The sequence below is a fragment of the Heterodontus francisci genome, chromosome 4 (assembly GCF_036365525.1).
Source record: "Heterodontus francisci isolate sHetFra1 chromosome 4, sHetFra1.hap1, whole genome shotgun sequence".
Lineage (NCBI taxonomy): Eukaryota > Metazoa > Chordata > Chondrichthyes > Heterodontiformes > Heterodontidae > Heterodontus > Heterodontus francisci.
The window spans coordinates 56,764,194-56,788,141 of record NC_090374.1 but is presented as its reverse complement, the minus strand read 5'-3'; the positions used below and the strand labels follow the sequence as shown (position 1 = coordinate 56,788,141).

The following is a 23,948-nucleotide window of genomic DNA, read 5'->3' as shown; positions in this document are numbered from 1 at the left end:
CTGACTCCCCAGCCCACCCACCCCCATTTCATGGCCGACAAAGTGGAAATGCTGCTATATCTGGTAGCTGCAAGGAAGGTTGCCCTTTCTGCCACTTTTGTGTATCCCTTTCATAGGACAACATTAAAATATGCCTGGTAGGAGCTTGTGGCTGGACAATATGATGTATGCATTATCTGCAAGTTCTGTGAACAGATGCAGGAGACTGGCATATCTTAAGGAATTTGGGTAAGACTACCCTACAGTTCAATTTATTAAGTTAATAGCTCAAGTTGTGGCTAATAACCTGTTTTACGTTTATTACTCGCCTATGCCTAGCCCCCAAGCAAACTTACAAACTCTTGCATTTCATCTCGTGCATATCCATATATCAGTAGAGCACACATTCAAGACGCAATGTAGAAGCGCTACACAAATCTTCCAAGATGATCACACCTGAAATCATTGTCATGCAGCCTAGTTAAATGATTAAATGTTCACTTATTGACCTGCATGTTGGGCACATGTCTGTTATTGTGTGTGTTCTCCTTTAATTTGCAGCCATTTGAGCTTACTTTTCTACTGATACAATAAAACTACATACAATTCAAGGGCGCAATCATGATCCGGGGAAAGGCCTGCCTATTGAACTGTAATTGGTGAAAACAAGGCTGTAAAACCATTGAGTGGTTCATGTAACCAAAGTCATATAAGTGATTTCTTCAGTACATTTCACAGCCTCAAACTAAAAGTCTTGTTTAAATTTAATTTCCATTTAAGTCAATGACCATGATCTTGAAGGTTTGTGAGTTGTTTGTGAGTATAAAATGACTGACTATAGAATCTAGAATAGTACAGCACTGAAGGAGACGATTCAGCCCATCAAGTCTGCACCAGCATACTGGAAACAATCTCGTACTACAAGCATTTTTGATGGTAAATGTTTAATAATTGTGTATTGGAAGAAGAGTATTAAAATGTCTTTTTTTTCTTTGAGTTAATATAATATATAAATAATAAATATATATGAAGTTTGAGTATAGAAAGAAAAGTTAAGCATTTTATACCTTTTAATAGGAGGTTTGTGCAGACGGCAAGATGTCCACTGGTATTCATAATTTCTGACTGTGTTAATGGAGACAGCAGCCACCGGTTACTCTTCCCTAAAGACTTCCAGGAGGAGTTGGGTATCTTTAATATCAGGCAAGTACTAATAGAGTTGTAAATGACTTTGGCTTACATACATTTTCTTGATATTTATAGTTTTAAAACAATAAAAATAATACTTTTCAGAACACATTGAGCGCATTGTGATCTGGAATTAAAAAATTAATTCCTGGATTATTTAAAATATATTTTAAATCTTAAACTAGCAGAGACCTGCAAAATATATGTGGTGAAATTAGTATCTTTATTGCAACAGTACGTCTTTAAATCCCTATCCCAGGCCTTCCATCCCTCTCATGCCGTACTGATCCCGTTCCTTTCATCCCTCTCACATCATTCCCACCCCTTTATTCATTAGAGTTTAGAAGAATGAGGGGTGATCTTATTGAAACGTACAAGATTCTGAGGGGGCTTGACAGGGTAGATGTTGAGAAAATGTTTCCACTAGTGGGGGAATCTCGAACTAGGGGACATAGTTACAGAATAAGAGGACACTCATTTAAAACTGAGATGCAAAGGCATTTCTACTCTCTGAGGGTAGTAAATGTCTGGAATTCTGTACCCCAGAGAGTTGTGGAGGCTAGATCACTGAAAGTATTGAAAGAGGAGGTAGATAGATTTTTGAAATATCAGGGAGTTGAGGGCTATGAGGAGCTGGCACGAAAGAGGAGTTGAGGTCAGCCATGGTCTTTTTGAATGGTGGGGCAGACTTGAGGGGCCGAATGGCCTACTCCTCCTATTTCTTATGTTCTTCCTATGCTATCCCCATTCCATTACTTCCATGCCATCCCCTCCCCATCCCCCATTCAATACCTCCCATGTGGTTCCCCCCCATGCTGTCCCTGTTTTTCTGCACACCTCCTCCCCGACACCTCCCCAATCTCTTCAGCCAGGGTAACTTTGTTGTTGGGCTCCCCTTACTTCCAGCTGTTTTTTTTTCTCCTCCAAACGCCAGCACCTCCACGCTGTCGCCACCACCAATCATTGACAGCCGCACGTGCATCAAGTGCTCCAGTCCCCTGCCTGCGCCAGGCTCCGCCCACCAAATCAACCCACCGTCCAATCAGAACAGTGCAGACAGACAGAAACTTTATTATTCTCCTAGATTGTTCATGGGAAATATTGGCAATTTGTAAAGAAGTGTTATTTCCATTATGCTCACAAGCAACGGCAAATTAATGGTTTCTAAAGTTGCCAGAGTTGCTGTTGTAGGGAGCAGTTTTTCTATCCTGTCCTGAAGATGATCACTACTGTTTGGATTGTATTCCACTTTTGGCAGCAATCTTCCAAGGGTCCTCCCACATGACCATTCTTCATGTGTGCCCTTGACCATGGGTGTTGGCAGGCTAATCAACTATGAAAGGCATTGTGGCTTACTACTATTGTTCGCAACATTATAAATCCCTCTCTTTTCATCTAATGCTATCCTTAACTTCCCTAGTAAGCCACAGATGGATTTTTCTCGCTTTTGTTTTTTAATTAAATGTATTTTTGTTGAAAATTTTGAATAATTTCTTCGTGTTTCCCACGGTTCATTTACAGCCATACCTTTAGTCAACTTAATCAACCTTAACCAGCTCTTCCCTCAAGTCTGATCCTGCTTTCATCCAATGTCAAAATATATGCACTTTATGCAGGGGTAGAGATCTCAGCAGCAAATTCCTGATTTTTGTGTTATCCTTCTCCCTGGTCTGAGAGGCTCTGAACACAATTATATCACCTCATTTGTTATGGATGAATATGACCAAGGTAAGTTTATTTAGTCTTGACCAGAGATCAAACCTTGGAACTTGCTGATCTGCATGGTTCTGTAGCACCTCATAAGAAGCCACTAGAGGAGCTCATCAAATGTTTGTTTATTGAAATTTAATCGTTTTGCATTCCAAAAGCTGACAAAGTTGAATTCCAAGTCCAGATTTTGCATTTAATTTCCATTCTGCTATAATCTATTATATTAAACATATTCCCCTTTTTTCATTTGGCAGTTTTAATCCTGTGGCTCCCACAAGCATGTTGAAAGTTCTAAGTAGAATAGTTTCTCAAGAGGCCAGTAAGGTAAGTTTTATCTAAACACACAAAGTTATGTTTTTCCATTTTCTTCCATCCTTCTATGAAAGGACTTGTTTTAAAATATGTTTCTTTGGCAGCTGTCTGGTAGTTTGCCAAAAATGACCTTTCTTCATGTGAAGCTCAATGGCAAGTGTTGGGAGATGATTAACTGTGGGCAGCATCACAGCCAAGCCTAACTGTCCCATTACAACTTAAAGCACGTGCACTTTCCAACAGGGGTCACTGGACATTCATCAGGAACAGCTGGACAGGCATTGAAAGCACAGGCTGCTGCTGTGAAAAAGTAGTTCAGCAAAACAAATGTGGTTACAAAAGAACTTGCTCAGAAGTAAGGAATATTAATATGGGAAAATTGAATATTTTCCATTTTATATTCCCTAACTTTTCCCCAGAACTTGGATTTCCCCCCATCATATCAACTGATTGCTGAATGCATCTAAACTTTTGCCCACCTAGAAGATCTTTCCACTGTTGATTGCTGTTTACATGAAGATGTTCTTCTTGACAATTGTCCTAAATTTCTGTTTTGTCAGTTTGAATCTATCCCCCCACATTTGGTTTGGTTCTTGTATCCTGGTATATCTAGCAGTAATACTCTGGATTAAACTAGTCTATGTTGTTTTAATATTTTGTATATTTCATTTATGATCACTGTTCAGTTAGTTGCCTCCCTTCAAGGCTGATGAGCCACAGTTTATCCAGCATTTCCAAAAACTCAATCCTTTGACATTAAACATCAGCTCCATGGCTCTTTGCATAACTTCTGTGACTTCAATGTTTGTTATGTTTTGATTGCCACGAGTTAAGACAGGACTCGAAGGTGCAGTGATTGTGGGTTATGGTTCCATATGTTCTGCCAGCTCTCTGGTACTTCATGTAAATGCACATCCTTCTTACAAGAGCCTTCACAGTGAGAGCCAGCAGACTCTTCATCTGTAAGATGCACTGCAGCCATGCTTGACCCTGTCTTCATCCACACAAAATAATTTGCAGCCAGGTCACTGTATCGTGATCATTTCGCTCATTAACCTGTGTTGGTGAGGTCAATTGTAGCCTGAACACTGAAATCTAACTAAATGAAGAATGGTGATTGAACTTCAACTTCCTGAACTGCGTGGCTTTGTACCACCACAAGAGTCTGCTTTTGCCCACTGCACCATTGGCAGAGGAAGTGTTACTATGGAACTTCCAAATCAGGCAGAGATGATTAGGTGTGGAGTAAACTTACTTTCTTTTGCATGCTTCCCTTGTGACTCATTGGGTAATTACATTTCCTGGAGTGATGCTGAGCTATATAAATTGGGACTCAAGTTTGCTGTATGAAGTGTACTGAGTTGACCCAAATTTTGGGATAGCAGTAGAAGTACTACAGTTTGCATCAGTGCCGCTGAATTAAAGGGGAGGGGGCAACTAACCAGGGTTCCTGCTCCTGATCATTGCCTAGTGATCCCTGCTGGAAATTGAAGAAGCCTGCCTACACCTACTATCGAGATTCTCAAATGAGGAATGACCACTTGAATAAGGTACTAGAGGTTTGCCTGTGGAACTATACTACAGGGTGAGACCGTGGCTTTAGGAAGGAAAAAAGTCCCTTTATTCTCACCCAACTACTTGCTCTAGCCCCCAATCTTAGGAAAGCATCAGCTGCTGCATCAGGTGGTATTTTTACATTGCTCAACAGTCATCCTGTGCTCTCTATATACAAAATTGCAAATTGACTTTAAATCAGGGATGGTTTTGTGCTGTGAGTCCATGTCTGTTTGCAAGTGCGCTTCCCAACTCGTTTGATGTGGGACCCTTGTAGTCAATGAGTCACCTTAACTCTGGTGGCGCTCTTCCCTCAGGTCAAAACCCACAACTAGATCTGAGTGCATTACCTAAGATGATATTTTACTGTAATACTGAAGGAGTGCTGCATTGTAGGAGTGTGTTATCCTTTGCATCCGAGGTTAAACTACCTGGTGGTTCAAATTGATACTGTTCAAAGTGTTCTTGTGTTCTTAACCAAAACGTCAAATAGGTAATTCATCTCGTTGCTCTTAGTGATTTTACTGTATGCAAAATGGCTGCCATATTGGCCTACAATACAGTTGCTGCACTTTTTTTTTACAGTAATTAATTGTGTGTAGTGCACTTTGCTGTTTCTGAGAGGTGTGATAAGGAGCTATATAAATATGAGCATCTGTTTCTTTTCAAACTACCAGCCTAAATTGGATTTGAACTTGGGTGTTAGAAGTGAACAATCATTGTGTTAATTCACTGTGTCACTCAATCTCCCAAACAATTGAAGTTCAATGGGAAAATGTATTCTAATGATCCAGTTCCATAATCTTGGAAGTTGTAAAGGTGTGTTTCAATTGTCCTTTGTCACAGTTTATTATACTTGGCAGCTACTGGTTAAAAGGCAGCCTGGAAGCAGATATTTTGCCTAGAATTCCTCTTGCAACAGTATGAAGTTCATTGACATTGGCCTGGAGTTTCTGCTCGGTTGCACTTTTTTTGACACAATTCGCCCAATATTGATGTAACCAACACAGAAGACTGTTGAATTTTAAGTGCAAATTGTGTTCAGCACAATTCAAGTTTCTGTAATCTTTTCTGCTAGTTTTAATCATGCTAGAAGCAGGCGTCGCCCAGAAAATTGGCTATGCTCCCAGGGTGAATTAATCACAATTGGAATTTTCCGCTAATTGCACTCGTTCACAGGCCTTCAAGGATGCTCTAAAAATTATGCTGGAACTTTTGACACAAGGACGCTAATAGGTACATTTTGAATTAATTTTTTAAAAATTTACCAAGGAGCTGACTATCCCAATCTAACTATAAATAATTTTGTATATTTTTAAAGTCATTTTCAGCCATTTAAAATTGGTTCATTCCCAGGTGGTGGATTAACTGTGATTCAAAATGCTTATTTTTTGTGTCGGAACAATTTTCAACTGTATCAATCCAATTTCACCAAGTTACCACTCTTAAATATATAAAGGAATAATTTTTCAAGTAAAATTTTAAAAGAAATTGTTTTAAAATGCTGCCCAATTGTGCTGGTTCATGGGAGATTTTGAATTTGGCGATATGCAAATATGCTTGTGGAAACCTTCGTGGGGGCGGGCGAGGGTGGAGTTGGTGTGCGGGTGATGAGGAAGGAACATTTTCCAAAACGGGTGCAGTTTTGGGTGAAATTTGTGCCATAATCACCCATTGCACCCAAAGCAGAAACTGTACCCCATCAAGAATAGGAACAATAGACTGACGGCAGGACTGTCCATCGATATCACTGGAAAGAAATTTAGGATGTCACAAACGGGAGTACAAAATATCTGCTCCAGTTTATCTCTTGTGTAATCATTCAACATTGGAACTATAGACAAGTTAGACTCTTGGTGATGATATAGGCTGTTATGAGGTAGCTTGGTAGAATACGCCTTCCTTTAAATTTAAGCAGTAATAAATATCTGAAAACAAATAACTTAATTACAAATGTTCTGGGAGTCATAATAAAATGTTCACTTTCAGTTTCTGGGCAAAACAAGTTAAAATGCTCATAGAATGCTTAAATATATAGCCAGAGCAAAATGTACTAAGGATTTACAGTGCCCTTGTCAGGTTACACATGGATTACTAAATTCAGTTCTGGATACCATGCCCTGACAATGATATATTGGGATAGGTACAGAGAAGAACAACCGACCTGATCCCAAAGGAGATGAGCTAAAAGGAAAAATTATAAATGCTCAATACTGCAGTCTAAGAAGAAAAGTAGGACCAGTCTGGTTGCATTCTGTTTGCATCTCTAACTAGAACTGCTTTAGTGATTACTTGAATGTGCTTCACAGAGACCTTTTATAAATGTATGTTATTAGAATTACATTTTACATATCCTTTTCAACTCTGTCATTATAATCATGCTTTGAACTTGTACTTGGAAAGTCAATATTTTTTTTCAAATTGGATACCTCTTGCTCAATTATGTATTGTTCTGCAACTAATGTTACACGATCAGCTCCATATATTGACAATCAGCCAGCACATTGGATAAAAATTAAATACCTAATGTCACCACTCAAAAAAGGGAACAGTTAATTGTTTTTCTTAATATCCTGCTATGTAGAATGATGGGAAGACTATTGTTCCTGACAAGACCATACTGGAGTTGCTCTGTAAAGGCAGTGCAGGAGATATCAGAAGTGCAATAAACAGCCTCCAGTTTACTGCAGTGAAAGGTAATTATTTAACTAATTAAGGACAAATTAAAATAAGCTAATTTAACTTAGTAAATATTTTGGTAATAAAGAATTAGTAATTTTTTAACAGTGCAGAACTAGTAAATTAATACTTTCTATTTGGTAACTAAAGATTTGGGATCAAGTTTTGTATTTAGCATGCATTTTAGAACTCAGCATATTGTAAACAATTGTTTATTATGAACCTAAAAGTTTTACTTGTGAACTGTTTTTTAAAAAAAAAAGTCAATTTCCCATGGGAAGTTAAACCAAGTGTAGTCTTCAGATGATGTAGAGTTAGAGTGAGGGGTAATTGGACCAGGATTCACAGGCTTAGTTCAGTCCTCACTTTAAAGTCATGCATTCTGTCTTTATTTTTATTCAATACTTTGGTTTATACTACTTATAGCTAAATGGCAAAACTTAAGGAATTTTGGAAAGCAGAGAAGTAGAGTTGGTTGGAGCATAAGCGTAGTCCAGGTTGAAGAACTGGAAGGGCTGAATTTTACCAGCCCCTCGACGCAGTGGGTCGTGGCGGGGAGGTTCCTAAAATGCATGCAGGAATGGCCCCCCCAGATACTCACGGCGGTTGCGAGGCCTCTGTGCAGCCTCCGCCCGCCGCTTGGTGGCAGGGCCTTCATTAAAATATTTAAATGAGCATTAATAAAATTAAAATTAACTTACCTGCCGACGACGGCCGTCGCACGCCAATTTTGCAGCCAACCGGCTGCGATTCGCATACCCTCGGAACGCCGTTGGCGAGACACTGGTGGGGAGGGTGGGAGGAATAAAATTATCAGGGCAGGAGGGGTGGGGGAGCGGGGAAAAAACTTTTTATTGGCTCTGGGGATGGTGGGAAGGGATTGAAGGGCAAATGTGAGCAGGTTGGTCGGGTCGGGAATAAAATAAGCTTTCTGAATATAGGGCAATGAAAAGACCTTTGTGGGGGTTGGGAAAGGGCCTCCATCTTCTAATTATTTATTAAAAGCAAATAAAATCTAATATCCCTTTAAAAATGTAAATTTTTGCAAAGGGCTTGAAGCCCTTCCAAAATGATGATGCGCGCGGTGGTGCCGGATGCCATTGCCAGGGACACGGCGGCCGCTCCCGATGACATCATGACTTAATCAGGGGTGGCTGCTCCGCGCCCTCCACTTAAAACAGCCCCCGCGCGTAATATCGCGGGGGCTGTGCGGCTGCACTTCTGTGTCGGAATGCCGTCGTTTTCACAACGTGCCGCTGCAGAGTGTGTCGCGCAGGTAAAATTCAACCCAAAGATGCAAAAGTGAGGCAGTACAGTGCCACCATAGGCAGGGATTGTAATTATGGTGTGACAAGTTTATATGAGTAGTTTCCTTTATAAATGTGTACATAGGAATTTATGAAGGAGAGTTACAAACAGTAAGTGTGCACTGACATACTGTACTACATAGATAGATAGATTGGAAGTCTGATTACTTTGCTTTGTTGGTAAATGAATTGGCCAATACTGATCCATATTTTGTAGGAAATCCCCATTCAATGAGTTCGAGTTAATGGCTCTCTGCTGGGGCAAGGAAATGGATGCTACAATCTGTTTCAGCTTACCTGAGCTAGGGAGCATAAGAAGTTTTCAGTTCTGCTTCTGATCACTTTAAAATGACATCTGTTGTAAAGGTATGTGGGGATTGAATGAGAAGAGGATCAGACTGAGCTGTGACTGTCTGTCTGTTTCTACAGTCAAATAGCCTGTTAATACTAATTGTGAAGGTTCACATTTGAAGGTTGGTGACTTGCTTTGGACACCAGAGGGCTTTTGATGCCTGTGGAACCAAATCCCAGCATGAGTCACTGTTTTTAAGAGGGGAAAGTAGAAAATTGAAACTTGTACACAAAAGATCTTTACGAGTATAATGTATTAACACTTGTTATATGACTGAAACGTGAGTCATTCCAGTGATGAACTGGCTATAACGTCTGCCACTTTAACTTGTTTTCGTGTGCCCTAATCCTAAAATGTCGAATGTGTTGAAGGTACCTATGTCTAATAGATTTTAAAGTGATAATACTCTGTTTTAATTGGTTGCCTTTTACATAGTGGTTTCTTCTAATTTGTATTGCAGTATAATCTATTACTGCAGCATCTCTATGTATGTCTGTGTGCACATAAATATGGTCATCTTTTGACAACTCAGGCTGCCCATTGGAACAAAATCAGGCATTGAACCATAAAAGAAAAACTTCAGTCAAAGCAGGTACATCTTCAAGAGGAAAATGTAAAGAAAAATCTTCAAAAGCAAATGAAAAGGAAGGTGGCCTACACACCATTGGAAGCAAAGACCAATCTCTCTTCCTATTTCGAGCTCTGGGAAAAATAATTTATTGTAAACGTAAGTTGAACAAGTTTTTGACAGCTTTCTTCCAGATCTGTTTGAATGTGTCAGTCTCCTTTACATTCATTATCTAATCAGAGTTTAGTTTCACCAACAAATTTTAGGATATACTCATGGATTTCCTATGGTGTTGCTACTGGTTCAGTATTCACTTTTTTTATATATGAGCAGTGCAGTTATACCATGGTGCACAATGTATTCATTCCACTGATGAAGTCGATTTTCATCCTCTTAAGGTCACAAAGTTTAGTTGATCCAGGCATATCCTGAGGTGAATTGATGGCTAACTGGTTTCTTCTTGAGGAGTCATTAAAAAAAAAATAACTAAAGATTATTTTGCATCTAAAACATTATTGGAGTGTGATGGACCCATTATTTTATTTTCTTTCTTCTTTTGGGCCTCCTTATCTCGAGAGACAATGGATACGCGCCTGGAGGTGGTCAGTGGTTATTTTATTTACCTGATTATAAAATAGTCTGTCTGACTTCCTGTCTGACGCACTTTGTGTCCCATTAAAATGTTTGTCACAATTCAAAGAATGGTATACGAGAAACAAAGGAACCGTCTAGGAACACAATACTTGCATTTATAAAAGTAATTTCTGTCACATCTTTCTTTCTTTGTACTTAAAAAAAAAAGTGGTCATTTAGAATGTATAGCAACACCCCCTGTCCCCTAACAATTAAAAACAGATATTGAAGCTAGAATGCCTGTAGCCTTTGAACTTCCCACAAGCAAAATCAAGTTTTGATTCCCAGCTTCAATAGCGATCTTTGAATAAACTTGGCATCCATCAGACCTGGTAGTCTTAAAGGACACAGCTTCACCTTTGTGGCAGAATAATATGCTGGATTTCGTAGTGAAATGCTCCTCTTCACAAACATATATCATCTGCCACAGGCAATCCACCTATATTTAAGATCCATTCCTTGTCGTCACCTTTTTTCCATTACATTGCAATTGTCACTCACATTTCTAAAATAAAGGCAGTGATTTATGGCATTAACTAGATTGTTCATAAACATCCCAATCACTTTTTTTAAAGAAAATGTAAACAAAGTCCAGTTTCTAACCTCCAGTCTGAATAGCAATTTAATTCTAAATGATTGCATCCACTGTTTACTTAATAGCAATTAGACTTAAGCAGACACAGCTTCACCTTGGCAACAGATTTTGCATTACATGTTATATGAATAGGAGTGTTATAAAACAGTATGCTGTCCAACTCACCATGTGAGCCAAGTATTGCATATGAGTAATTGATTGCAAAAAATCTCTCTGGAATAAAATGGCTCAAAACTAAATGCGACAGAGAATGGTTTTAGAAATTTGACAAGGGAAGTAATGACAAGCAGAGGATGTACATACACCACTTCATTGTATTATGACAAGTTGATCTCCCATGGCATTGCCTCACAGTCAGATAAAAATTATTTTCTCATGGTGAGTTGGAGATCGGTGGCGAGCTTAAAATCCAGCCCGAGGTCTGGAGTCAAGTGGTTTGAACAGAACCCAAATTGAGTATCACTGAATAGGTTATTGTTGAGTAAGTGCCACTTGATAACACTGTTGATGACTCCTTCCATCACTTTGCTGATGATTGGGAATAGACTGATATGCCTTTAATTGGCCGGTTGGGTTTGTCTTACTTTTTGTAAACAGGACAATTTTTCACATTGTAGGGTAGTTCCCAGTATTGTAGTTGTACTGGAACAGCGTGTCTAGCTGCATGATCATTTCTGGGGTACAGATCTTCAGCACTTCTGCTGGGACACTGTTGGAGCCCTTAGCTTTTGCTGTGTTCATTGCTCTCACATCCTATTTGCAAGCCTATTTGCAATTTATCTAAATAATTTGCTTTCTAGGAACCATAACTTTTCAAAATGCCTCGCATATGAAAGTTTACCAAATGTTTTCTGAAATTTCAAGTGAATTGTATCCACTGATTTACCAATTTATTTGCCTCCCTGATTTGTAAAGTATGACCTATTTCTGCTTTAATCAATAACTGAAATTTAAAGCCTTTTTTTGGAGAAATATTTAATTAAATCAGCTAAAATGTTCTTGAACATTTTTCCCTAACAAGTCAATTTCTTTTGATTATATTATTGATAATCCTGCACTCGTCAGAAGGATCTCCTGACCACGCTAATTGCATCCTCCACAATTTCTCTCTTGCATCTTGGAAAATTTTAGTATTTCTCATCTGTGCCAAGAACCCCTTAACAAGTTTAACTTAATTTCAATTGCTTTCCTAACCTCAACCAAAAACACCAAAAACAGACTTAAACTTTATAAACTTAAATTCATCTTATTTACCTTGCTTTGTGTAATTGGCTACAGTCTTTGCCTGTGCAATTGTGACTGCACTTTAGAGTAATTAAATGGTTGTGAAAAACTTTGAGGCAACTTGAGAACATAAGCACAATATAAATGAAGATCTTCCTTTCTCCTATAGGTTCCTGCCAAAATAACTGGACCTGGAATTGCCCACATTTTTCTTTTGTGATTACTGATACAAGGAATTGATTTTTAGCATACCTACAAGGTTTCGGTTCTCTGTAATATTACTTCTCAGCATATGCCTTGAAAACCTACACAAAAGACCTTTCTATTATCGTCAACTCTGTACATTCCTTTTAATTACCCTCGCCTTTTTTGAGTTGCTAGTTTAGAATACAGTCTAAATTTGAACGTTCAAACTGATGACTGAATTCTCATGCACCAGCTGCTGTGTTGAGTTGCTAAAATGTCTGGATCAGAATAATCTTGATTTTTGATAGTTGTGACTAGGTTTCAGATGTAGGCCCTATCTCTCTTTTTTTTGTATGCTAATAAGTTTTCCATGTTTTACCATTAGGTGGTGGTGTTTTATGGAAAATATCCGAGATTATTTTCACCTAACTTTCAATACCAACTTGCATTAATAGAGCAGAAAAGTATCTGTAGTCGCTTCAGGGTTGAAATTAAAAAAGGATACTGAGCCAAACAAGCAAATGTTAGGCGCGGTCCCAAAAGCTTAGTCGAAGGATTGGTTTTTAAGGAGGAAGAAGGGTTTCGGGATGAAAATCCAGAGCACGAAGCCCAGATGAAGAGAGGCACAGGCACCAGTGATGGAGTGAGGATGCACAAAAGGCCAGAGTTGGAGAGCAGAGAGTTCTGGAAAGGTTGCCGCCTGGTGAAGATTAGAATTGGGGAGAGGCAAGGCCATGAAGGGATTTATATGCAAGATGAGAATTTTAAATTGGTGGCAGTGGGGACCAGGAGCCAATTATAGGTTAGCAAAGACAAAAGTGATAGGTGAGTAGAACTTGGTGCAGAATAGAATATGGGCAGTAATGTTTTGGATGAGCTGAAGTTTACAGAGCATAAAGGATAGGAGGCTAGCCAGAACAGCACTGGAGTAGTTAAGTATAGACGTGACAAAGGTATGGATGAGTTTCAGTAGTGGGCTGAGGCAGGGATGGAGATGGGCAATATGGAGGTGGAAATAGGTGGTCTCTCTGGTGGAGATGATGTTGAGTTGGAAGCTCAGCTTGGGGAGAATAGGACAGCAAGGTTGTGAACAATCTGGGTCAGGCTGAGCCAGTGCCTTCAGTTTTCTCAATGTTTAACTGGTGTTACAGTCAAGTGAGATGATAGGGATGGTTTCCCCTTTTTTCACCTCTCAAATGATGGAAGACAGCATTTTTTTTGTGTTTTTTTTAACCCCTGAGTACTTTAATGGCCAAGAACAGACAAATGACTGGTTTTCTCAAGTTTGAAAGATAAATGTACTCTATGTCGGGTGTTGTGTAATATACAAGAGCAAGGAGGTTATGTTGAACTTGGATAAGACAATGGCTGGAATTTTACGCTGCCCCAGCGGGTCAGATGGTGGCGTGGGGGCGGTGTAAAATTGAGCGGCAGGCTCCGGGAGGCCTAACTGCCCCGATTCTGCCTCCAACCAAGTTTACGGAGGTCCTGCGGGGGGTGAGAAGTGGCCCGCCTGCCCGCCCGTCCACCCGAGGCCAATCAAGACCCTTAAGTGGCCACTTAAGGGCCCTCGTCCGCCTCTACGGGTATTTTACCCGTGGCAAGCGGGTGTGCCGGGGACGTGAAAGGCCGCCCAGCTATAGCTGCCCGGGTGCCCGATTTAAGGGCCGCCCGTGCCTCCCAACCCAACCCCGGGATCCAAGACCCCTCCCCCAAACGACCACCCTAGCCTCACGACCGATTCCACTGGTGAGGCAACCCAAACTTACCTTCAGTATCGGTTCCTTGGTATCCTCCTTGGCTGGCTGGGCTGCAGTTCCAGCAGTGGCCACCGCTCCATGTGGCGCTGTTGAGACTGAGCTGCCGGCCTGTTGATTGGCTGGCAGCTCACTGAGGTGAGACCTCCTCCCTCAAGTGAGTGGAAGTCCCATCTCGGGCCAATTAAAGCCTGGGGATCCGTAAAATACGGGACGGATCCCCAGGCTGGGCGGAAGCGGGTTCAGCACCGACATTTACGTCGGAATCCGATTCCTGCCCGCCCACTGTAAAATTCCGGCCAATGGTTCGGTCTCAGCTTGAGTATTGCATTCAGTTCAGGGCATCACACTTTAGGAACGATGTGAAAGCATTGGAGAGAGTACAGAAAAAAATCGCGAGAATGGTTCCAAGGATGAGGAACTTCAGTTATGAAGATAGAGAAATTGAGACTGTTTTCCTTAGAGAGGAGAAGACTGAGAGGTGACTTGATGGAGGTATTCAAAATCATGATGGATATGGACAGAATAGATAGGGAGAAACTGTTCTACTTGTGAAAGGATCGAGAATGAGAGGGCACAGATTTAAAGTAATTTGCAAAAGAAGCAAAAGTGACATGAGGAAACTCTTTTTCACACAGACTGGTTAAGGTCTGGAATGCACTGCCTGAGAGTATGGTGGAGGCAGGCTCAATCTAGGCTTTCAAAAGGGAATTGGATAGTTATCTGAAAAGGAAGAATGTGTGGAGAATGGCAGTAGATGCATTGCTCATTCAGAGAGCTGGTACAGACACGATGGGCCGAATGGCTCTCTCACTCTTCCAGATACACACACCCTCAAGAAAAGTTAGAGATTATAAAGATAACATTCGTTAGGTCTGATGATTTTAAAGAGTCCTCTGTTTGCTCTTCCTCGGGGTGAAGACTTGAAATGGTGCAGGCCTGTAATCTTGTTTACTGAAGAAAGATGGATACTCTATTGCAGATGGTTCTTGTTATATTCCAACCAAAAATCAATGGCAAAATCCTGGTACGATTTCTCAGGTAGGGAGTTCAAGGCCAGACTCCAGTCACTGCTCACATTTAGCTCAAAGCTGGTATACTTAGGCAGGGTCCTGTCTCTTGAGTGGCAGAGATGGATCTCCTTTGTCTGTCTGCCCAGAATATACCTTTATTTAATAAAAACAGAAAGTGCTGGAAATACTCAGCAAGTCTGACAGCATCTGTGGATCGAGAAGCCGAGTCAACATTTCAGGCCTGTGACCGAGTTCTGATGAAAAGTCACAGACGCAGCCTCACAGCTCCAGCAACCCGGGTTCAATTCTGGGTACTGCCTGTGTGGAGTTTGCAAGTTCTCCCTGTGTCTGCGTGGGTTTCCTCCGGGTGCTCCGGTTTCCTCCCACATGCCAAAGACTTGCAGGTTGATAGGTTAATTGGCCATTCTAAATTGCCCCTAGTATAGGTAGGTGGTAGGGAAATATAGGGACAGGTGGGGATGTGGTAGGAATATGGAATTAGTGTAGGATTAGTATAAATGGGTGGTTGATGGTCGGCACAGACTCGGTGGGCCGAAGGGCCTGTTTCAGTGCTGTATCTCTAATTCAAATTCAAAACCTAAATGTTAACTCTGCTTCTCTTTCCACAGATGCTGCCAGACCTGCTGAGCATTCCAGCACTTTGTTTTTTTTTCATATTTCCAGCATCTGCAGTATTTTGCTTTCATAATACCTGTGTTAAAGCTCCTTACCAGAAACCTGATTTTTTTTTTTATCATGTTACCATAGTTTCTCTTTCCATTGTCCTCGTAAATGGTTTCTGATGGTGAGGCCGTTGTTAGACAATGGGATCTAGGTGTCATTTGTCCTCATCTCACCTTGATAAAGTAGGTTTTTTTTCACACCCTTTCTTGGTAATTTGAGTTTGGAGTCCAAAAGTCTGCAACAGTATTGTCAACCCAATCACTTGGAGAGAAGCAGTCATTACCACAGAAAGGGTCATTTGCATTTTAATGATTTCTCCAGACATGAAAATTAGCTCAAGGTTCTTGTAGTCCTATGTATATTGGCAGGAAAGGAAGGGTCACCTGACCCCTTCCTCCACTTTGTTTTCAAGAAAACTGTCCATTTCGGGTTTACTTCATAAGTTCGGCTTGCGTGGGCGTGACTTTGGATAAAGAACGAATTATAATAACACTTGCATTCTCGCGTGAACATTTCAGGGAAATTGTCATGCTGAAATATGCAACAAAAACCTTTCCCCCTTTAAATCATTGGGAACTTTTGTTTAACAAGTGTAAATTATGCAACCAGTGACTGTTTAAAAAAAAATTTTGTCATTTTTTTTTATATGCTGAGTATTACATATTGCATTTTGGTTTTGGTTTTATTTATTTTGTACCTATAATTTATGGTACATTTCACCAAGGACACAGCAAAACAACACCTTGCATTTAACAGCACCTTTAACATAGAAAAAATCCCAAGATGCTTCACAAGAGTGTTATCAAACAAACTTTTAACACCAAGTCACATAAAGCAATATTAGGAAAGGTGACGAAATGTGCGGTCAAAGAGGTATGTTTTAAGTGGCATTGTGAAGGAGGGGAGAGAAGTGGAGAGCCGGAGAGGTTGACCGAGGGGATTCCAGAGCTTAGGGCAAAAGCAGCTGCAGGCATGGCCAGCAATGGTAGAGTGTTGAAAATTGGGGATGTGCAAGAAGTCAGAATTAGAGGAGGGCAGAGGTCTTGGAGGATTGTAGGGCTGGAAGGGGTTACAGAGATAGGGACGATGAGGCCATGGAGGGATTTTAAAACAGGTTAACAATTTTAACCTTGGGACATTGCCAGTAGCCAATGTAGGTTGGTGAGCACAGGGTTTATGGATAAATGGCACTTGATGCAAGTTAGGATACAGACAAAGAAGGGGCAAATAGTGAAAATCAGATTACATTCAAATAAATGAGGATTAATATCTTATTGAATTTACATAAAGCCTCAGCGCACACATTAATGGCTGAATTTTATCAGTGCGCCACGCTCCGCGGCAGCACGCTATGAAGTAGACAGCCTTCTGACACGCAAGTGCCAACGGACAGCCCCAGCAATATTACGCACGGGGCTCATTTAAATGGAGGGGGCGGAGTGGCCGCCCCCGATGACGTAGAGAAGGTGGCTGCCACATTCCCATCAACAGCGTCTGGCGCCATTTTTAAAGGGCTTCAAGCCCTTCAAGATCTATTTAAATATTTAAAGGTGCAGGTGTGATAAATTAAACATTTATTAATTTTTGTTAACATTGAATCCCCTCTCCCACCCCCTCCCACTAAGTCCTCAACACATAAATTGACCGATCCCCCAAAAAATACATTTTTTGAATTTCCAAACTCCCCCCGCCCCCCCCCCCCCCGAACTTCAGCATCTTTGACCCTCAACCCTTTCCAACCACCCCCACAACCAATAGGAATAGTTTTCCCCCGCCCTGATAATTTTATTCCTCCCCCTTCCCCACTAGTGTCTCGCCTTGGAACTCTCCAACGCAGTTCTGAAGGCGCACGAGTTGCCGCCGGTTGGCCGTAAAATTGGCGTGGGACGGCTGCCATTGGCAGGTAAACTCATCTGCATTTTAATTATCCTAATTTTAATATTTTAATGAAGCCTTGCCGCTTGGCGGCAGTGGGGGTCGCACCGAAGCCTCGCCGCCACTAATATCCGGTAGGGCCTTCTCAGCCTCGTGGGTCGTGGCAGGCCACTCCCACTAGCATTTTACGGGCCTCTCCACCATGACCCACGGCGTCGAGAGGCTGGTAAAATTCAGCCCTAAGTTTCTATAGGCTGTTGCAATTTATTCAAATATTTGTGTTCAGAAATACAGCTTTTCAAATTGGTATCAGTGCAGTGTATGAATAAAAACTAATCAATCATAAATAATGGGCAATTTTATCTTTAAGGAGAGCCACCTAATGACTTGGATTTGAATCCATTACCAATCCATTTATCTGAACATGAGCGGGACCCACTTCTGGTCAATCCTGAGGTAAGATCAAATTTGGGCAGAAATATTGAGCAGAGGGTAGTAAATTTTCATATGCTCAGCATTGTTTCAGTGTTTGTGAATTCAAATCTTCACCGTTGCCAGCACTGCCATATCAGTTCTATGCTGGGCATTTAGAACAAGATACTGTCTAAGGAGACTCATGTCTGTTCACCAATTCACAGAACATATTACAGGAAGGACATATACTTGAACAAGAATAAATTGGTAAAATGAGCAAAATACTAGAAAGGGTAACATTGTCATTGGTTTTTATACACATTTTTATGTCTGATTTGCATTTCAGGAGGTGATTGAGAATTCACACATGTCTGAGGAGCTGTTCAATCTTTACCTTCACCAAAATTATCTTGATTTCTTCAGTGATCTAGAAGACGTTGTGCGGGCTACTGACTACTTAAGTGATGCAGACTTCTTAACCGTAGATTGGAATGTAAGTAACAAAACTGATAAGTGAGCAACGCCACGGTAATTTGCTTGAGTAGCGAATAATTGCTATATTTGAAATATAAGGGAGGGATTTGGTCTGCTACGTTTGTGCGTTCAGATCCAGAGTACATTATTTATTCATTTGTTACCCTCGATAACAAGGGAAATATGTTTCCAAATTTCAGAAGCTACATTGGGTAAGGTTCTATATAACTTACTTTAGTTAGCTGTTTATCAATTACTGAGACAGGCTTAATGAATTGTTTATAGGTTTCAAATTTTGGGGACACAACTTAAATGCCTAGCATGGTAACCATATCTCAGGCACTTTTTTTTTTAAAAAATGCTTCTTTGAATACACTTTGCTTTTAAAACCCGATATTTAAATGTACTTTTCCAAATTCTATCTCTAGAAATTAACAAAAATCTTAAAACATGACCAAGGGCAACCTATTTCCCATTTGTTTACAATCAAATGACACATCAGTAGAATTGCACTAAATTGAGTAATTTCATCATTTGCATGATGCCATTGTGACAGAATTTGTGCGTGGCTCTTCTCCCTCCTCAAACAAAAAAATGGTTTGCCAAATACTTTTCACAAAGAATGGCACTGTGAAACCATAACCCAGCAAGGAGTTGATCATTTCAAGATAGAAGCTGGGACAAATAGAAACTTAAAAATTGTTTAAAATTTTTTTTATCAGCTTCAAAATAGTTTTCTTTCCAGAATCCCTTAGGAAGTTGCAGTTCAGACTTGATTATTTATCTGCTTGGTATTTTAACTTATTGAATTTTTGTCTCCTGTTTGTTAACATTAGTTGCAGTACAATTTGTAGCCTTAATTTATCTGCAGAAAGGTTGTGTTCGCCTCAGTGACATTGCTTTAAAGGGAATATGCATGAATAGGAAACCAGATGAAGTGTTTTAATATTTTTGTTCAAATTCTTTGTGGGTGACAAGAGAATTTTAAAGGGGTTGCAAGAACAGAGATCCGGGGGTGTTTGTTCACAAATCTTCAAATGTAGCAGGACAGGTTAACAAAGCAGTTAATAAAACGTTTGGGATCCTGTGCTTTATAAACAGAGGCATAGAATACAAAAGCCAGGATGTTATGCTGAACCTTTTTCAAAAGCTAGTTGGGCCCCAGCTGGAGTAATGTGTTCAATTCTTGGCACCACACTTTAGGAAGGACGTGAAGTCTTTGGAGAGGGTACAGAAGAGATTTACGAGAATGGTTCCGGGGATTAGAGTGATGTGGATAGACTGGAGAAGCTGGGGTTGTACTCCTTAGAGCAGAGAAGCTAAGAGAAGATTTAATAGAGGTATTGAAAATCAAGAAGTGTTTAGTTAGAGTAAATAAAGAGAAAACACTTCCAGTGGCTGAAGGGCCGATAATGAGGGGGCACATTCAAGGTGATTGGCAAAAGAACCAGAGGGGACATGAAGAAAACACAGCACATGGTTAGGATTTGGAATGCACTGCCTGATAGGGTGGTGGATACACATTCAATAGTAGCCTTCAAAAGGGAATTGGATAACCACTTGAAGGAAAAAAATTTGCAGGACTGTGGGGCGAGAGTGGAGCTAACGGGATTGCTCTATGAAAAAGCTCACGCAGACTCAATGGGCCAAATGGCCGCCTTCTGCGCTCAACTATTTTATAATTCTACAACATCTTAATTTAAATTAAATTGAGTTTTGTTCATGTGTGACTCCCTATCTTGTACCAAGTTTTAATAACCGTAACTTTACATTCTATATGACTTTCTTAGCATCGTTCGACTATGCAGAAATATAGTACTTCTGTGGCTGCACGAGGGCTGATTCATGCCAACAAAGCTCGAGCTCGGGCTAATTGTAAAGGAGGAGCTGGTTTCAAACCTTTACACAAACCACTGTGGCTGTCGATAAGTAAAAAGGTATGGATAGAATTTGTTTGGCTGACTAATTCAGATAAAATTTTATTAGTCATTTATCCAGATACTGATCAGCTGGGTTAATTCTTTCGGGAATGAGAACAGTACAATCCAGCAGTAGGCTCGTCTCTGTGGGAGAATGACTGCTGCAATGGATCGTTGAGCTAGTTTCACTACCAAAATAGGCTTGCTGTATTCTGCTCTCACAAGCAAGAAGTGTTTTATGTCTCCGGCAAACATATATCCATGGGTCACAATATCTGCATTTGAGTTTCTGTTCTGGAAGATTTGTGGTGTTTGTCTGGCCCTTGTATCCAGTGTTTTTTCTTCCAACACCAGTTTAGCCTTTTAATTCAAGTAGGACATTGTTGCTTAACTGAGAACTCAATTATACAAACAATGTACCTGTTAAAACAATTCTCTTTAATTAATTTCTTGGTTATGTTACTTCACATTATATATTGTTAAAAATTGTTAACTGAAACCTAAAGTGTCTATCTTTCTATTGTGTTACAGTATAAAGAAAACTGTCTTGCAGCCAAAGGATTTTTTTCAAATTTCTGTTTAGCCCCATTTTGTCTTCAGACCCAGTTATTGCCGTACCTTGCTCTGCTGACAAACCCTATGAGAAGCCAAGGTAAGAAGTAGAATACGCATAAAATCTTAAAATATTTGTTTTTAGTAATACATTCTTTCAAAGCAGAAGGTCAGGAACAAAGGGGATATCAGTTGGTGGATGTGTGTATTTAGGGAAAATTGGGCAATGGTTATTTTTAATTGCAACCTGTAACTTCCAAAGCAAAGTCTTAGATGCAGAACAATAGATGCATATTTTTGGTTGTGTTGCTCATTGTTGGCTTGCATGGATTATATTTAAAGAAATGTTCATGTTGAAACTTGCATGCAATTCAAAGCAGTTGAAATAAATTTAGACAGGATAAGACAATATCCTGCAACTAATTAACTGGGCAGTAGATTTCCCAAAGTATTGACTTAAGGCTGCAGATTCCATTGTCTTCTACCTCTTCCAACTCTAGATCAGTTTGGAATCAGTAAGCTAACAGTATGCTGAAGATTCACCATATTGTATTGATTAAATAGAAAATAAATTGTGGGCAGTGGTTTAAGTGCTAATTACAGGATAAATACTGAAAATGTCTAATACAGATGGTACAATTGTATATATGGACAGGAAGGTTCACTTTTTAACTTGAACAAAGTTATAATAAGAAACTGTTTGTTGTTCCCGGTCAAGCCTTGATTTTTATCCTTGTTTTCAAGTCCTTCCATGGCCTCACACCTCCCTATCTTTGTAATCTCCTCCAGCCCCACAGCCCTTTGAGAAATCTGTGCTCCTCTGTTGTAGCCTCTTGAGCATCCCTGATTTTAATAGTTCCACTATTGTTGTTTGCGCCTTCAGTTGTTTAGGCCCTAAGCTCTGGAATTCTCTCCCGACACCTCTCCTCCTCTCCACCTCACTTTCCTCCTTTCATATACTCCTTAAAACCTACCTTTTTGACCAAGCTTTTGGTCATCTGATCTAATATCACCTTATGTGGCTCGGTGTCGTATTTTGTTATGTAATCTCCTGTGAAGTGCTTTGGGACATTTTATTGCATTCATGATGCGACATAAATATGTTGTTACTAATGTGAATGTCTTTATCCTTTAATTTTTCTCCTGTTTTCCTATTCTGTCTGACCGAGGAACATAGCAGAGGTAGGCCATTCAGCCCATCGAGCCTGCTCGGCCATTCAGTTAGATCATGGCTGATCATCTACCTCCACACCACTTGCACGTGCTCTCCTCATATCCCTTGATCTCATTAGTATGCAGATATCTTATCGATTTCTGTCTTGAACATGCTCAATGATTGAGATTCCACAGCCCTCGAGGGTAGAGAATTCCAAAGGTTCACCACCTTCTGAGTGAAGAAATTCCTCCTCATCTCAATCTTAAATGGCCTACCCCTTATTCTGAGACTATGTTGCCTGGTTCTAGACTCACCAGCCAGGGGAAACATCCTATCTACATCCACCCTGTCACGCCCTGTAAGAATTTAGTACATTTCAATGAGATCACCTCTTATTCTTTTCCAATCTAGAGAATACAGGCCCAGTTTCCTCAATCTCTCCTCATAAAACAACCATGCCATTCCAGGGTCTGGTGAACCTCCGTAGCACTCCCTCTATGGCACGTATATCATTCCTTAGATAAGGAGACCAAAACTGTACACAATACTCCAGGTGCGGTCTCACCAAAGCTCTATACAATTGCAGCAAGACAAAGAACAAAAGAACAAAGAAAATTACAGCATAGGAACAGGCCCTTCGGCCCTCCAAGCCTACGTCGATCCAAATCCTCTATCTAAACCTGTCGCCTATTTTCTAAGGGTCTGTATCTCTTTACTTCCTGCCCATTCATGTATCTGTCCAGATACATCTTAAAAGACGCTATCGTGCCCGCGTCTACCACCTCCGCTGGCAATGCGTTCCATGCGCCCACCACCCTCTGCGGAAAGAACTTTCCTCGCATATCCCCCCTAAACTTTTCCCCTTTCACTTTGAACTCGTGTCCCCTTGTAATTGAATCCCCCACTCTGGGGGGAAAAAGCTTCATGCTATCCACCCTGTCTATACCTCTCATGATTTTGTACACCTCAATCAGGTCCCCCCTCAACCTCCGTCTTTCTAATGAAAATAATCCTAATCTACTCAACCTCTCTTCACAGCTAGTGCCCTCCATACCAGGCAACATCCTGGTGAACCTCCTCTGCACCCTCTCCAAAGCATCCACATCCTTTTGGTAATGTGGCAACCAGAACTGCACGCAGTATTCCAAATGTGGCCGAACCAAAGTCCTATACAACTGTAACATGACCTGCCAACTCTTGTACTCAATACCCCGTTCGATGAAGGAAAGCATGCCGTATGCCTTCTTGACCACTCTATTGCGTTGCCACCTTCAGGGAACAATGGACCTGAACACCCAAATCTCTCTGTACATCAATTTTCCCCAGGACTTTTCCATTTGCTGTACAGTTCACTCTTGAATTGGATCTTCCAAAATGCATCACCTCGCATTTGCCCTGATTGAACTCCATCTGCCATTTCTCTGCCCAACTCTCCAGTCTATCTATATTCTGCTGTATTCTCTGACAGTCCCCTTCAGTATCTGCGACTCCACCAATCTTAGTGTCGTCTGCAAACTTGCTAATCAGACCACCTATACTTTCCTCCAAATCATTTATGTATATCACAAACAACAGTGGTCCCAGCACGGATCCCTGTGGAACACCACTGGTCACATGTCTCCATTTTGAGAAACTCCCTTCCACTGCTACTCTCTCTGTCTCCTGTTGCCCAGCCAGTTCTTTATCCATCTAGCTAGTACACCCTGGACCCCATGCGACTTCACTTTCTCCATCAACCTACCATGGGGAACCTTATCAAACGCCTTACTGAAGTCCATGTATACGACATCTACAGCCCTTCCCTCATCAATCAACTT

General features: G+C 40.6%; 1 protein-coding gene across 6 annotated transcripts in view; it reads left to right on the top strand.

Annotated features, from left to right (window-relative positions):
• The window catches only part of rad17 (RAD17 checkpoint clamp loader component), a 69,198-nt gene that overhangs the window by 26,172 nt on the left and 19,078 nt on the right, over positions 1 to 23,948 (top strand). For all 6 annotated transcript variants that reach the window (XM_068029588.1, XM_068029586.1, XM_068029585.1 and 3 more), the window contains 8 exons: positions 1,057 to 1,182; positions 3,132 to 3,201; positions 7,328 to 7,439; positions 9,614 to 9,808; positions 17,987 to 18,072; positions 18,377 to 18,523; positions 20,295 to 20,441; positions 20,955 to 21,075. In XM_068029588.1, coding sequence (XP_067885689.1) covers positions 1,057 to 1,182; positions 3,132 to 3,201; positions 7,328 to 7,439; positions 9,614 to 9,808; positions 17,987 to 18,072; positions 18,377 to 18,523; positions 20,295 to 20,441; positions 20,955 to 21,075 — 1,004 coding nt within the window. The remainder of the gene's footprint in view (positions 1 to 1,056; positions 1,183 to 3,131; positions 3,202 to 7,327; positions 7,440 to 9,613; positions 9,809 to 17,986; positions 18,073 to 18,376; positions 18,524 to 20,294; positions 20,442 to 20,954; positions 21,076 to 23,948) is intronic.